At 37.0% G+C, this 16,732-nt stretch overlaps 1 protein-coding gene across 1 annotated transcript; it reads right to left on the minus strand.

Moving 5' to 3' along the window:
* Positions 1-5,103: 5,103 nt before the first annotated feature.
* On the minus strand, positions 5,104-15,421 carry LOC103708005 (RNA-binding protein Y14A-like). Its single transcript, XM_008792752.6, has 4 exons — positions 15,145-15,421; positions 11,851-11,987; positions 6,095-6,240; positions 5,104-5,440 (listed from the first exon to the last, which is right to left on the minus strand). The coding sequence occupies exons 1-4, from the start codon at positions 15,419-15,421 to the stop codon at positions 5,392-5,394; spliced, it is 609 nt and encodes a 202-aa protein (XP_008790974.3). The 3' UTR covers positions 5,104-5,391.
* Between the last annotated feature and the right edge of the window lie 1,311 nt (positions 15,422-16,732).

Genomic DNA, 16,732 nt, shown 5'->3' on the forward strand with positions numbered 1-16,732 from the left:
TACAAGAAGAGATGCAGAGGGAAAGTAAAAGGAGAGGAGAGTACATATGCCATATGTTAATTTATCATTGTAGTGGCAGAAATCGCAAGCTTTTCAAACGTAAGGAGTATCTCTATTGTTGTTTCCTTCTTTTCTTTCTTTCTTTGATTTTTTTTTTCTTTTTTTTTTTTGTACTGAAACAGGCGTATCATACAACGCAGGTACGGATACACCCAGTAGAATCGGCAAACAAAAAGGTCCGAAATACACCAGGCATCTCATCCTCTTCAACCCATAGGGCGCCTTCTGAGTGGCGCACTACAAATGCCGCCACCCAGTCCACTGCCCCATTAGCTTCACGATATACATGTACAGCTTGAAATGCGACAGCTTTTCTCACCATTAACCAAATATCATGAAGCAAGGGATGAACTCCTCCATCACTATTCAGGCTCCTTCGGACCCAACTGATCACCATAGCCGAGTCCCCTTCCAAAAGGATGGAAGTCGCCTGAAGCACATGTCGTGCATAATGCAATCCCATCCAAGCCGCCCATAACTCTACGTCTGGAGCCGAGGTGTCGAAGAGCTGACACCCCCTCCTGCCACTACACTTGAACTCGGGCCCCTGATGACAAAACCGGTCCCTCCCTTCCTACCACCATCTAGGACAGAGCCGTCAAAATTGACCTTGAGGAAACTCGGGGGTGGGGGCTTCCAGGTGAAGAAAATCGTATGAGGAGCTGCCGAAGCAATATGGGGGCCCCAAATGTTCCAAGCTGTCAAAGGTCGGTGATCTAAATCTGCATGGATAGTCTTTGCTGCCTGTGCCCGAGCCTGCTCCATCACGAATCGTGGGGACGGACTGTGCTCGCCAAATACCCTAGTATTATTAGCCATCCATACCTGATAAACTGTGCAGGACGTCATAATAGCCACCCGACGTATCTGGGGAACACCAGACCAGTGCCAAACCACCTCAAGAAAGTGGTCCCTCTGGCTCCAAGTATCCTTCGAGATCCCGGACAGTCTCCATGTCTCCCTCGCCCACACACACTGGGGCTTGTTTGCTGCTTCCACTATGTCATGATCTCATACGATCGTCAACCCTAGACAGTAGCATACGAAATGATCTCTTATTATGAATTATTGGATTTGATGGATAGCTTTTATGAGTAAATTTAGTTTGATATATTTAACGGTGTATATGATAAGTGATTTATTTTCACAGTAAATTTTACTATATGTTATAAAAACTGTTTATGATGATCTTGTTATATACAAACTAACAGAATTTTTGTTTCTTAAACAAATAACTAGATTCAAATTAGCCAAGAATCATGCTTTATATATACAAGGACCGGTAACCAAAAAAAAATCCAGATCCATGACAATTATTATGACTTATATAAAGTCATGCAATAATTTTCAATGGAAATAATGTATATATGAGCTTTGCAATTTGATTCCATTCATGAGCTAATTTTGGAATAGCCCAAAAAACAAATATGCCATGTGTATAGAGAGCGAAACTTTCGAGCTAATTGCTTAACCGGAGATGAAAGAAGAGGTGGTACAACTTTGTGTTTGAAGTATCCAAACCTAGACATAAGTCAAGCATCTTAAAATTTTATCTTCTGATAAATATATCAGATTTAATTTTTATGATTGAGGAATATGATGGAAAGGATGAGAAAAGTATATAGTGATTCACAGAATATATATGCCTTACGAATATAGTGTCTCATAAAATAAGCATAAGCATCCTAGTAGAGCAAGGAAATGGATCCTATACCTTAACACATAAAAAAATAAAAATAAAAGTGTAGAGTTAGAACAAAGACCAAGCAAAAAGGTATCCTTATGCTAGGAAAAGCACAAAGTTTTTTTTTATTATTTTGCAAAAAACACATGGTTGGTACAAGGAAAGAGCACCCCTTTTGCTTGGCTTGGCCTCGGTGGATAGATAAAGATGAGGGATGATGTCGCCCTCCTGATGCCCGCCCCAAATGCCCTCCGCACACGCTGTGAGGCTAAACTGAAGCCCATCTTTATCGAGCCGAGCTTCACTCAAATCCATCCACGTCTTGAGCTCTTATCCATATGATGAGCCTCTTTTGACCCCACCCTTTATTCGATACCCTCCCATATAAAACCCCCACCACCACCACCTCCACCACCTTATCGTTCAACACAACGCAATGCCACCCACCACCATCTCCCCCTCCCCCTCCGCCTCCACCTCCAACTCCACCTCCGACAAAGAATCGGAAGGCATCGATTTCTTCGACATGAGATCTCTAAGTTCTCATCTCCCTCAAAAGTAAGAGCCCAATATCTGATCTCATGCATTCTAGTTTCACATATATCTTCAGTAGAAAAATAAAAATATATTCTTTCTCTGTCGTTTTAATGCAAGCTTCTGAAAAATGGTTTCATCAAGCAGACAGGAGAATAGTATATCATCCAATTTCTCATTGCAGCATCTCCTAGCTGCATATTATTGCCGCTAGTTTAGTGCTGGAATTCATATAACACGAGTTTTATGGTTAGTTTGCCATTAAATTGCACTGGCTCATGCTTGCTTTATTATATTTCTTTGCAGGAGGAAAGGATTGTCGAATTATTTCTCTGGTAGATCACGGTCTTTCACATGCCTTGCTGATGCAAAGTGCGTCGATGATCTTAAGAAGGAAGAGGCACCAGAGGCAAAGAGGAGGAAGTATTTGGACCGAAGGGAGACCATGAGTCATTCTTCTCTCTCCTGTAGGACAGAGACAAGCAGTAGTTCCTATTGCAGGTCTTATGTGGGAGTGTAATGTTTGGAGAGTATGTTTGTTTTCGCATTTGTACAGAAATCAAAAATGTTTTCATTTCTCTTTGTTACAAATTAAGGGAGCAATAATCCTGTTTATAATTCACAGCTTTTTAACTATGCAACGTATATGTTGATTAGTCTCTTATCACGCAAATATTCTTGACATGTGTTCCTTAAACATGGATCTAGCTTGAGCTCTCACCTTACCTTGCTGTGTTACAAAAATGTATTTAATAAATTTTGGAGCTCCTGCTAGCCAGTAATATTTGTGAGACAATATAGTCATAGTTTTATATTTATTTATCTATTTATTTATTTGCTTAGTGATGTTGGTCATTACTGCCATCGTTCTTCTTTTTTAAAGAAAATCCATCAGTGCCAGGGTTACATTACTTTTTCTTTATAATTTGAGAAATCTTAGTGACCTGATATCAAAAGAAATTCTTAAAAATTGGTCCGAGATGTCCCGGGGACGTTCATTAACAATTTTTTTTCCTTTTTGAATCTTTCAGTTGTACGATTAGTCATTTGAAGATGTTTATGAGCAATATTGAATTGCCCATAACCCCTAGAACCTCAATTCTCACACCCTTGTGCCTCTTTATACCAGCATCATTTTGCCAGCTGCTGAGATCTACTCATATATCTGGTTTTAGTTGTAGACTAGGCTAGATTATATATTTAAATATGAGGAAATTTGCATGGAATATGCAGAAACTTGCATTTATTAATATCATTGAAAATCAGAAGATATCAATAGTTTGCAAAACAATATTAATCAACGAGATTTTGAATATTTTTAGTTATTAACAATTGAACCCACTTGGTACTTTAGAAATATTGAATATAATTACCTGTTTGTTTATAAATATTGGTTGGTGGTGGATCAATTGTTATTTATTGGATTCATGTTCTTGTCGTACAATGATTATATGCCTACAATGCCATCACTAGGGTGCCAAATGATTCAATTGGTGAAGTCATTGGATGTTGGTAGTGATTTAGTTTGAAATCCTGCTCACTTTAATTTCGGAATTAAGGCTTCCTCCCGTACTAGTTCTTACAAAAATATATATCATTTTTAAATTGATAGGTCCTTTATGCTACTATAATCTCTTGTTAATATTCTTTTGATTCAATCCAAGAGAAGGAATTCTACACTCCAATCTGCTCTAATAGAAATCTTCAATAACCAAGAAGTGGGGAGGAGAAAAAGATCTCCAACGGAAGAATAAATGATCTACGTACTAAGCTAGATGGCCAGTTTTCCAACTACTGGTGCAACATTCAGCCTTCCAGGAATTGTTCCACAATTTTCTTAGATAATCTTTTTCAAATCTTTAGGTCATTAACTAGCGACCGAATGTTTGTCTCAAATTTTTACCAAAAAAAAAAAAAAAAATGTTTGTCTCAACTTAACATTGTTTCTTAGCATATTTCCAATTAGCAATGCTTGAGCAAAATTTATCCCAACACTCATGAAATAGGGAGATTCAAAAACAGCACGTGTTCACCCCAAGTTCACCCGGGAATAGTTTGCAATTTGACATGACTCAAGTACAATGTACTGCTGGATCAGGACTAGCATTAACCATTGTATCTTATTTGTAAAGCAAGCATACAGACTTCTTGTAACTGCGAAAGCACGACCTGAAGTAAATGCTCTGTTGGTGAACCAAACCATCTTTAATAAGCAACATGTATATGCTACAACCCGAAAGGTAAAAATATATCATACTATAGCAATTCAATACTAATATTCGGTACTAATAGCATACTGACACTCGATATGTCAAAAAAAATTTGTACCATACTATACTAGCACGGAGTTTGGTACCGAAACAACGAATCTTGGTTTCGATCATTAATCATTAAAATACAGACAAATGAACATGCTCACTAATAATGAAAAACTTGTCAAGCAGAAACCAATCTGATTGATCACTCTAAAACCATATGTAAAGGGCAAGTACAAATATGATCAGCAGTGAGAGAGGTGGTTAGGAATCCAAAGATTAATGCACATCCATAACTGACAATATTCTTTGATAGAAAGGTAGTTCAAACATTGCGAAGTGAACAAAAAACATGGAAATTGGGCAGGCCGAACCGGACCTCACTATATTGTCATTAAGCAAACCGCAAGTCCCATTCTTGTTTATGTGCATCTTATAAACCAGCAAGCAATAACATCAAAGCACGCTTTTCAAAACCAGTATCTTAAAATTTGAAGTGCCTATATTACATCCCATATCATAAAATTTTGAAGACTCCATTTCTGCATTTCTGGAATAGCACAAAGATCATTAGATATCCAATAGACAGCGCACTAATTAATAAAGACCTCCAATTAAGTACATCATTAGTTCACCCAAAGGCCATACCTTGTTTAAGGAACATGACATAAAAGAATCCAAAGGAAAAGGGCAACAACTAAAACTACCAGTGGGTGAAGCATACAGATTTCAATCAAGCCCAGTAATATATATCTAACTTTCTCTGTTAGCATCAAACAAACCACGAAAATGATTGAACTCCAAATCCCAAATCTCAACACACTAAAATCTAACGTCCGGTGGGCAGATTAATGCATTTCAATACCTCCGCCTAGGTGGGCTCCTTGAACGGTGCACACGTGGTGATCTGCAGATGATTGAAAAAAAAAAAATCCACACTAAAAAGGAAAGTACTGCATTTTACTGAAAAATATTTGGAATTATATTAGCATTCAGCAAGAAAAAGCAATAAATAACTTGGTTTGATAAAATATTGAAAGAGAAAGCAAATGTGCTATTGCTATCTAAGTACGAGAAAGACAGAAATGCTTTGAGCAGAATGAGGATCAGCTGCTGGAGATCCTAAAGACCGTAAAAGCAGGTCCACCAGCATCATGATAATAGCAAACCTTTGGGCAACTAATAACACGGTTAGCAAGGAAATCAAGTGTACTCAGACAAATGCCATGCATAAATGATTTATACTTAATAAAAATAGAGCCTATAAAAATGATGACTACCATCTAATGTACTTTTCACTTATTAAAGTATGATCAACAAATTAGGAGCACTTAGGAACCTAAGATGATTCTAGAATAATGCGACCAACAAAACAGGAACCTATACATGAAAGGGTAATGAGAGAGCTGCTTTTCTTTTCTTTTCCTTTCTGCATTCATTCAGATTAACTCTACAAGCATATGCAGTACAAAACATTTTCAATACATCGATGCAGAAATAAAGTACTCCAAAGAGATCACTTGGCTGAAAATAATGATTGGTCAAGTATATAGAATTCTACCTCCTCCTCGCATTTCTGCGCCTGAATGGGCCATTGCTAAATGCCCAGTCAACATAAATAGTTTGTGTGAGAAGCTCAGTTCCATTCAGTGCTTTGATTGCATCTAGTGCTTCCTTGAATGTCTCATATTCAATTAGCGCATACCCCTATCTCATAAAAGGTTCAAAGACAAAACTGTAAGTGGCAACTACAGACGAAGAAATACAGAAATTATCAATGCATAAATTGAATTTACTTAATGAAGAGGTAGAAAGAGTATATTCCTTCAATATCATGCTTTTCAATACAATTTTTTTAATTAGTTATATCATGAAGGCATAATACAAGAAGTACTGAGCTCTTTGTTTTTTTTTTCCTGGGGAACCTCAAAAATGGAAAACTGTGCAGACTTTTAGTGAGGGATAAAACTTGTTCTGACAAATCTAGAACCTCTTGTTATGGTCAGTACAACAACCCATCACTATGCTAACATACGAGCTACGATGAACTGTGCCTCATCAACAATATCTTGTGCATGAGTCTGTATGGTTACAATTATAATATTTGTGGAAGTTAATTAACCAAGAGCAAGTTACCCTTTCAGGTATTTGGCTCAATAAAAGTAAGACTGCAGAACTGTTGAGCAAATTTAGTCAAATACAGTAAATAATGGTCATACAAGTTGTGGAACATATACATTAGTACTGTAAATATTGTTCTTAAAAAAATACTGTAAATACAAATGTTCATTTATTGTTATTTCATAGCATGCAGCTTTATAGTTTTGCTTCACATTGAAAGGTCAAAACCAACAAATCCATAAACTAAAAGAAAAAAAAATCCTTGTCCCTCATCCATGGAGGTGTCTGCCAAATATCCTGAATGCATCTAAGAAGTATCCAATAGACATGAAATGCAACTTGTAGTATCTCCTTCCTACCAACTCGGATAACTTTAATAGTTAATGCAGTATTCTTCTGAGTGTCATTCCAAACAAGTTCTGAGAAGCCATAGTATGCAGGCAGTCAAGGTATCACAGTGCTTATGCAGTATACAGCTGCTTAGGCAGGTACCTATATGATTCTTTTGTTTAAAATATTAAAAAAAAAACTGAATTCATAATAACAGATAAAAGAATAGAAACTTTAGAAATAACTTTAAAAAAATCAGAGAAAATGAGAAAAATTATAGATGCAGAAAGCCACATAACCAGGTCTTCAGCTTACGCAAGCCACTTGGGCACCCACGACATGGTCTGCAGTCCATCCACATACAGCTTGGACCCTATGCTCAGCAGTTAGAGTGCTGCATATGAATATGCAACCACATAAATGCTTTTTAAAACAGCGATTTTAAATCCCATAAAAGATGGCAATGAGCAATCAAAACGAACTTTTTAAGGCTGAAGAACTGAAATTGAGCATATATTTGTTCCAAAATTCGCTGTTTCGGTACCAGACCTTGTACTGGTGCCACATTAGTACTGATTGGTACGGTACGAGGCCTTTTGGCGTACCAAGTGTTGGCACGGAGCGTTTTTGACATACCGAGTACCGGTACGGTATGATACGCTCCGCACCATCTGGTTTGAGAAGGTACGATAAACCATAGTTTGTTCCAAAGACCAGTGCAGAATATATGATAAAACAAAAATATTGAAATGTTGGGTCAATAGGACTTATTTTAAGGATGAGAGGATTCATGTCAACTCTCATTTCTAATCCTAAACCAAATTCTCAAAATCAAGTAATGAGACTGGTTAAAAGATTAAAAAGCAACAAAACTAAATCATGGATCCATGTTGTGAGTAGAAAAATTAACACAAAATTTTTGCAGGTGTCCTTCATTCATGCCCAATTTATAATTACCATCATGCCTTCAAGGGATTGGCAGAGGCCATCTACTCACTATATTCTAATGATCTTCCCCCTTTACATTTGTAAACCCCAGAACACTAAAGAAAGCACAAATAGATAAGCGAGGGTCGTTGCCTCTCCATCATTTAGTTTGTGTACATCCCACACAAGATGAACGAACACATATTGAATATAAAAAGTGATTCCAAATTTTTCTAAGATTAATCAAGAAATCACTAGTCACATTGAAAGTGAAATGCCACCAATATATAAATAAATGAAAATACAAATATATATTCATATGCATATATATCTGACATTGCTATGTTAAAAAGAATGACTTGCAGCCTTTAGGTATGTCATATTTGCCCATAGATGGACAACTAATTCATTATTGTTGGAAAATTTATTACGAGATCATTAAAGGCATGGGCAGTTTTGGAAAACTAAGCAGCCATTTGGTACTGCTGTTGTTTTCAGTTTCTGTTTTCAAAAACCCAAGAAGAAAAATGAACCAGACTGAACAACATCTATGATGAAACCCTTTTATTTTCTAAATTATTATGTAAAATCTTTAGAACTTTTGGTGGCAAAGATTTATTGCTTTCAGAATGAGTGAAAATGGAAGCAAAGAATGGTAGAAGTTTTCTGCAAATGCTATCTCCAATATCAACCTCAATGTGGGTATTTCACTATCTTTAGAGGATCAAAAACAGAAAAACAGCAACAAGAACAAACAGGCCATAGTTGGCCCTTAACTTCCTCATCCCTCAAACTCTACATATCTATAAGAAAGATACACTTGCTATCGAGGTCTATTATTTGCATAATCCCTTGACCTTATTTACTTCCACATTTTAGCCCTCACATACATACATATATACATACAAATATTACATATACATACATCTCCTAGTGCATGTAAGTAGTTTATACAAAATTCCATCTCCGCTATAAAACCAGCCCAAATAGATCAAAAAATTCCAACATTTCCAACTTGATAAGTTAAAAATATATGAAATTAACTTCTCAGCATACTCCACTACAACATCCAAATCATTGCAGATGTCAATTAATAAGAGACGGTACTAGCCAAAACACAATCCTCTCTTAATCTTTAGACAAAAAATTACCCCAACGCTATGATGACCTTAAATGTTATCCTCGTAAAGCACTTCCTATATTTGTTTTGGTTTAACATAGAATGGTAGTCTTCTCCACTGAAATGGTAGATCATCAGACTCCAAGATATATTTGCACAAAGTCAGTTCAATTCGAATATGAAATAATGGTTATTAGAACTTGGCAAGACATAAAATTGAAATAGAGTTAGGTTGAGACATATAAGTCCAAATTGGCTGATTGTACATTCAAACCTAATGATGAGATCTTATAGCAAACCTTGACTTTCATTATATGAAGTGCAGTATCTTACGCAATATACAAGAAACAGTGTGGTGGTAGGTTTGTTTGGTAATGTGCAAGAGGGACATTTTCAAATTATATGGTGAGCTTCTTTTTTATTTTTTCTTTTAAATTTTCTGTCCTAAATCATGACAGACAGGTAAATATTTGAATGGTCCAACCCACTACTGAATGTGCATTAGTTAGTTTGCAATTTTTTGCCATAACTAATCAAACACCAAACTGGACTCAGAACATGATAGATATGGTGGTAGGGTCTGATTTGAAAAAGTGGTCACGACATATGAGCAAATCCAAGAAAATGATAAAATAAGGCTGCATTATGAAGTACTTTAAAGAAATATGATCTACATCACATGTAACAATCAGTGATAATTTGATGATTCTTCAAATTGATTGTTGTTGCTTTGACTAATTCACCCAAATTAGTAAAATTCAAAAACAGTTCCTTAAGGGTGGCTAAATAACTTCATGGCAAAAATAGATAGGTTCTAAAAGCATTCATGGTGTTCTTAAATGTGGTGCATACTGCCGCATAGCATCCACAGCGCCTTGCCTATATGCAGTATATAAGTGGTCATGCCATCTATGGACCAAAAAGGCGATCTATTTAGTATTGCATGGCTGCAAGTATGGTGTACTTAGCATCGTACAGATTTATATGTGAGCCTACTTAGTATTCTAAAGCTACATATACAGCCCACTCTTATACGGACCATATAGGTGAAATAGGTTTAAGCTGATGGTTACATTTGACAAAGGTTTCAGGTGGGCCTGAAGGCTGAAACAAGTATTGACTATGTTACAATTATTGCTACTGGGTATTAGTGACTAAGCAATAAGCACTAACTATTAATTATTAGTGTTATGAATCATGCTATTATCCATCCATCAAAAATTATTGTCATTATTGTTATTTTATTATCCTTGATATATTATATCTATTTTTAAATAGTCGAAAAATAGTAACTGCATGCGCACCCATACACACGATCCGCACACTGCATATGCACTATGCTACCATTGACCACCCACAAACGCAGCCACTTTTAAAACCAAGCATTGAGATTCCTGTTTGGGGAAAAAGCATTTAAATACCCAATATCCCCTTCCCCTAATTGCTGGCAACGATCTTTGCATTGTCCCTACCAAATTCCAAAGAAAAGCCTCTTTTATGACAAATGAGTCTTTATTGAATATTTCTATCCTCATCCTTCTGAAAGACTTATCGAACCAAAGAGTTCTGTTCTATTACTATAGGTACATACATGATTCTATGGATTATGCTTCAACATGATTGCTAAGAACAAATGGGTCAAGATTCATCACTGTCAATGAAGACCTAAGAAGAACATAAGAGATATTAAATAATCATGACTAGTCATAATCATGTTTTAAGAATAAGTGAAATAGAAGCATGGTTTGGATTTTTTCTGATGTAACTATTTTGTTCAGAATGAAAAGATGCAATTGTATAAACATGTTTATATGCTCTATTTTTTTATTTCAGTAATTTTAAGTGAATTCTGTTAAAAAAAAAGTGAAATGTATTTTTCTTAAGATAATTAATAAATTAAAAACAGATCAGTAGATTTTCCTCCAGAACAATTAAAAATTTAATATAATAATAATAATAAAATTGAAGCACTTCAACGAAAAATTGGGACAACGTCTGAAAAGATGTTTTCCATTTGCCTTTGCACTATTTTATTCTTTTCATTTACTCCATTAAAACCTGGTAAACTTGCCACCTCAAGGGAGAATCAGAGAAAGTTTGTCAAATAGAAAAGCACACAGTCAACAGATTAGACCACAGAAAAATGGGGTAATCAAACTTGGCAGTGATATTTTGCAACAGCACTCTATCACCTTAATATAATAATCCATGAAGTAATGCCTCATCGCTTTAGAGTCATGATGTTAATTTCAATGAAAATAATAATAATATTTTTATTAAGTTTCTCTATAATTAATATTGTTATCCTCGACCTAACAAAAATGAGAATTTTAAGGTAGATGAGTGGTAAAACTATGAAGGGCATAGTGAGAACCAAATAAACTAGAGAGACTGTAGAGGTTATACAAATTGAGAAAAAAGTGAACCAATCAAGATAGTATGAGGAGGCCCTGGATAGGAGGGGTACTAGAATATATGCAAAGGTCTTGGTAAAAGGAAGCAGAGTCCTAAACTAAAATGGATGAAAAGCTTTCCCTAAAACAGAAGATAGCCCTCCCTAGGAATAATTTGTGGATGATGATTCACAAAATGACCTCAAATTGTTGGGGCAAGGCTTGATTGTTATGGTTATTGTTAACAAATTTCAATAGGTAAGACCATGTTTACAGGAAAATAAAAATATTTTAAGCAATAATACAACAACCAATTGCTGAACTGAGAAGGGTCGCAAAGTTCAGATTGGAAGGAGACGTCACTGACTTGGCAGGTGAGACCATTATGATTGTTTAAAGCAATTAAAATGGAAGGAGCTAATTTACCTTGACAAATCCAGTACGACGGTCTAGATTTAGATGCAAATTCTTGACCAGCCCAAATTCCCGAAAAGCATTATGGAGATCATCTTCTTGAGCCTCCTCATGAACTCCAGTGACCAGTATAATCCATCCCTCAATAGCTGTTCAAATTACAAAACAAAAATGACATATATAAGAATTACAAGTTAAAAAAACTCATGCGCTTGATGTCTCAGCTGGAAGACAAAGTATATGCGACCTTAATGTATGAAGAACGTGATGTGCTTTCTTGTAGAAAAGCTATTAAAATATTTGAATGAGTTAATGATATATACCTCATCGAAATTTAGAAAGATCCACAGATATGATTGGAAAATAGACAAAAAATATGAGCTTGTATAGAAATCTCATGTCATGAAACTAAGAGAAGGATGGCACAAGAGAAATCATTCGTATGATAATGTAAATTACAATTATAGACCTCAATGAATAAAAGTGCAAGGATTGCAATGGGAAAATTATAGAATTCCATGTAAAAAGTAGGAAAGGATGAACAGGACAATAAAGCCTTTCAATATACATGTTTCCCAAATTCAAGATTTGCAATTAGCTCAAGAATTTTTTAAAAAAAATTGCAACGCCATTTTTATATTATATTTTTACCAATTCTTAAAAGAACAAAAGCACATTTTTGAAATTATTAATAGTGGATCAAGACTATTTTCCGATAGAGTCAACTGTCTAGCAATTTCTAAGAGCTCCAACAAAAAAAAATGATACTGGAGAAGCCAATTAGTAAGTGGTGGAAACAACATGAAAATGCTAGGTGTGGCCTCCTAGCTTTTCTTATACATGTTTCTCATCCAACTTCCCAAACAAACTAAGAATTTTGAGAAAAATATATTTTGCAAAGCTATTTTAATATGTAAGCTATTCGCCAATTCTAAAAAGAGCAAAGCTCACTTTTGAAATTACCAATTTGTAAAAGGTTTTTTATATGAATACCCTCCTAAATATCAAATTTTTCATGAATACCTTTCCAAAATTGATATTTGCATATATACCCTCGTAAAACATTTGTTTTGCTATTCTACCCATTTTTTATTCTTGTTTTTATCATATGTACCTACGTCATCTAACGCCTTTAAAACATTAATGGTTTCAAATTAAAATGACTAAAATACTTTTAATGGGTGCAAAAGGAAACATTTATAAGGCGATCGCGATAAAAGGCAAAAAAATGATTTCAAAATTCTACTTTATTTTTAATTAAAATAAATATGATTTTTATTAACGGTGTTAGAAGAACCGTTATATTAGGGGCACTTGTGCAAAAATAGAGTTTTGTGAGGATACAGAAATAAATATAAATTTTAAGAGGGTATTCATGCAAATTTGAATTTTTAAAAGAGCATTCGTGCAAAAAAATCCATTTGTAAAAATTGCAACTGGATGAAAATTATCCAACTTGTATGCATATCCAGTGCAGATTATAGGAGTTGGACAAGAATGTCCAAGTAATATAGGTTTTGTAACATCATACATGATTCTTCTAAAAAGTCAAAACATCTCATTTGGTCTATGCAAATATCTATGCACCTCAGAAGAGCCATAGCATAAATATTACTTAATAAATGAAAGCTTCACTTGTTCAGTTCTCCTATTTTCATGCTTTTGTAATAGGCAATTTTATTAATAAGCAAAAAGCTTTTACCTATTGTACAATAATGCAGATGAAGAACCAACAATCAAAACATGAATTTTCGATCATCCGTACACTTTTGAAATTGGCCTTGTAGTTTGGTAAGGGCCCAGCGAGGTTAAGAAACACCAAACTTGCATGAGAAAGGCCCAAGGCCAATCCCAAGGAGCAATAAAGATTCATAGTGTCTTTGTGTCCAGGTGCAGGAAGTTGACATCTTCACAGAATGTCTATTTTATCAAGCCTCTCCTCGAGATAGTGCCAAGATCATTATACCATTCGTGCGGGTCAAAACTTACACAACAAGGAATTTCACTACCTTATCTCCAACAACATTTTGAACAACCCAAAACCAAAAGATATGTCCATAAAATTTAAAATCTTGTTATGTTGCAAAAACCATTTGAATCATGTTATTCCTATTTCAATTATTTAAATATTAAAATTAATTAAGACTATAGGGAATAGAGAAGACACATGTCAAAAAAATAAATAGGAATGCTAACTATGAGCAATCATCAAGAAAACAAAAATCCTTTATTTTTAGTGCAACTCACTACCATAAATGAGATCACTCTTTGCAAGATATTGATTGTACTAACTGCATGTTACTACCATAACTGCAGACAATTTTGACTTTGAAAAATTTAATTTCTTGATTTTCTATTGATAAAGTAAAATTTTTAACTTCTCCTTCATATAATGAATGAAGTCTCTAAATTCTAAAAGAACTTAGGATTCTACCGATTTACTAAAGGTGTCACTGATCCAATTCTAGAAAGAGCTTAAGATGATAAGGCACTTCCTCTTCTTCATCCCAAAAGAGAATCTCTCAAAGTAAAACAAGATAATATTCATACAATATTACTTCAGTTTCAAAATATTTATATTTTATCCATCAAAATTCTTTAAATGAAGTATGTCTACAACAGACAGCCACCATTTCCATCATGACCATGAAATATTGAGTGCTCCTTCCAAATTGTTTTATTCCATAAAGAAATAAAATCCACAATGGCCATGGCTAACTAACATCAACAAGAAGATGTTCAACGCAAATTTCATCATTCACATCATTCCTTGAGGTTTAGGCATTGTTTACTAACATCAGAGCACGACAAACAACAATTTTTCGCTGCAATATACAGACCCCAAGATTATCAACTGAAAGAAGTTCACATCAATTCTCCAGGGCACAATTGTATTGTTAGTCTCATTTGTTGCTCCGAGGCACCAAGAAACAACCTTTGACATTTCAATTGCTAAGAAAAACATACTGAAACCTCACCCGAGTAATAATGGTTTAAAACTCATAAAGTTGTCTGCTACTTTTTCTTTCCAGGATCAGTCCAAGCTTATTCAAAACTGGGAAACAAAGGTCAAGGGAATGCATACCCCCAACCAGTTCCTCTTCACTCAGATCGTTCAGTTTCCATAGTTAAATATCTATAAGAAAAGGTCAAGTAGGAACCAGAAACCCTAACCATTCTAACATAAACACGCCCAAATTCAAAGAGAAAAATGTCGGCATACAAACATAGCAACAAGATTTAGAATACCTAGAACAATTCCGCTTAGCAAACCCTAAAAATCAGAGAAGGGAGAGGACAACTGACATCTTTGGGGGCCGGGGCCGCCGTCGGAGTCGAGCGACTCGAAGTCCCGGAAGGCGAAGCGGCTGTTGCGCTCGGCGGTGGCGGCGGCGGCCTCCTCCCGGAAGCCGCGGCCTTTGGTCTTCTTGGAGTCGGCGGAGAGATCGCCGCCGGTGATGGCGGAGCGGAGTTTGTGGTGGGAAGGGGCGGCGTCGACCTCGGCGGCGCCGTCCTCGTCCATGAGATCATCGTCGTCCGGCTCGAAGTCCACCACCTCCACGTCCGCCGCGTTCGCCGCCATCGCCGCCAGCCTTCTCTCTTCGTATCTCTGCGTGGGGTGGAGCTTAAAAATATACTCTCCTTTCTCCGCTAAAGAAAAGCGAGCGAGAAATTAGAACAGAGCTGAGTGTAAAGAGTGGGAATTTTACGGACAAAAATCTTCTCAGCGAAGCTACCACTCCGTACGGTTATTATCGGAGAAAGACCTCATTTATGTGAGGTTATTTAAATTATATCCACGATTCTACCATAGTTATCGAAATTTGGATACAAGGCGTATCTATTTTAAAAAAGATTTTGCCAAGATGATCAGATGGATTCATGTCTGTTGGGGGAAAAATCCCAAGTCATACATCCACGGAGGCGCTCGGCCAAAGAGCGCCGACCGGAAAGCTGCTCGGCCAAGGAGTGCCGACCAGAGAACTGCTCGGTCAGAGAGTGCCGACCAGAGAACTGCTCGGCCAAGGGATGCCGACCAGAGAGAGCGCCAAGAAGAGGCGCCCAGCCAAAATAATCATAGTAGGGATGCTCGGCCAAGGGATGCCGACCAGGGGGCAAAAAGCGCCGAATAGAGGCGCTCTGCTAGAAGGTGCTCGCCTAAAGAGCGCCGACCAGGAGTACTCAAAGCGGCCCCGCCACAGGGCGCCCCATTGGGCGACCAGCTCGGCTCGGCACCCCTGCCGAGCCGATGCCTTAATGTTTAACCTCCGCCTAAAGTCCAAGTGACTTGACAACTCTTACAGCTTGTAACCTGCCGTTATCTCCAAGCCATCAAGGCATAAGATCTTCGCAGGCATTCGCCACGACCTGCCATTAATGCACGAGACTCCCTCAAGTCTCCGATGCACTCAGTCATTTAATGAACACGGCCCAAGACGATCTCCGGATCACTGAACCATCAGAGCGTATGGCTCTACCTGACCGCCGGTTCATTCGGTAATAAATGCACTTACCATCCACGGACCCCAGGCCCACCACGGCCGGCGGTTCAACAACTCCAACAGGTCCGATCGACCGTGACAACTCCCTGGTTCCGGTCTGATCCGGTCCCGTTCTCCACTACGCCATTAATGGGCTAAATCGTGCCCAATTATCACAGAACAGGACAAACCTCCTGTCACCTCCCAGGTAACCAAATCCTTTTATAAAAGGAAGCCTGGGGGGGAAGAGGAGGGGGACGGACTCTGAGAAACCCCTAACAAAAACTCCCCGGACTGAACCCTCCGGGACGGGGTGGGAGGAAGCACAGACACAATTGATGACATCATCCCTTTCATCTTCTTGATCTTATCCAGATATCCTCTGTGTCTTCTCCACATACTCTCCTCGCCGC

The sequence above is a fragment of the Phoenix dactylifera genome, chromosome 8 (assembly GCF_051530095.1).
Source record: "Phoenix dactylifera cultivar Ajwa chromosome 8, Ajwa_hap1_PhDact_Kaust_v1.1, whole genome shotgun sequence".
Classification (NCBI taxonomy): domain Eukaryota; kingdom Viridiplantae; phylum Streptophyta; class Magnoliopsida; order Arecales; family Arecaceae; genus Phoenix; species Phoenix dactylifera.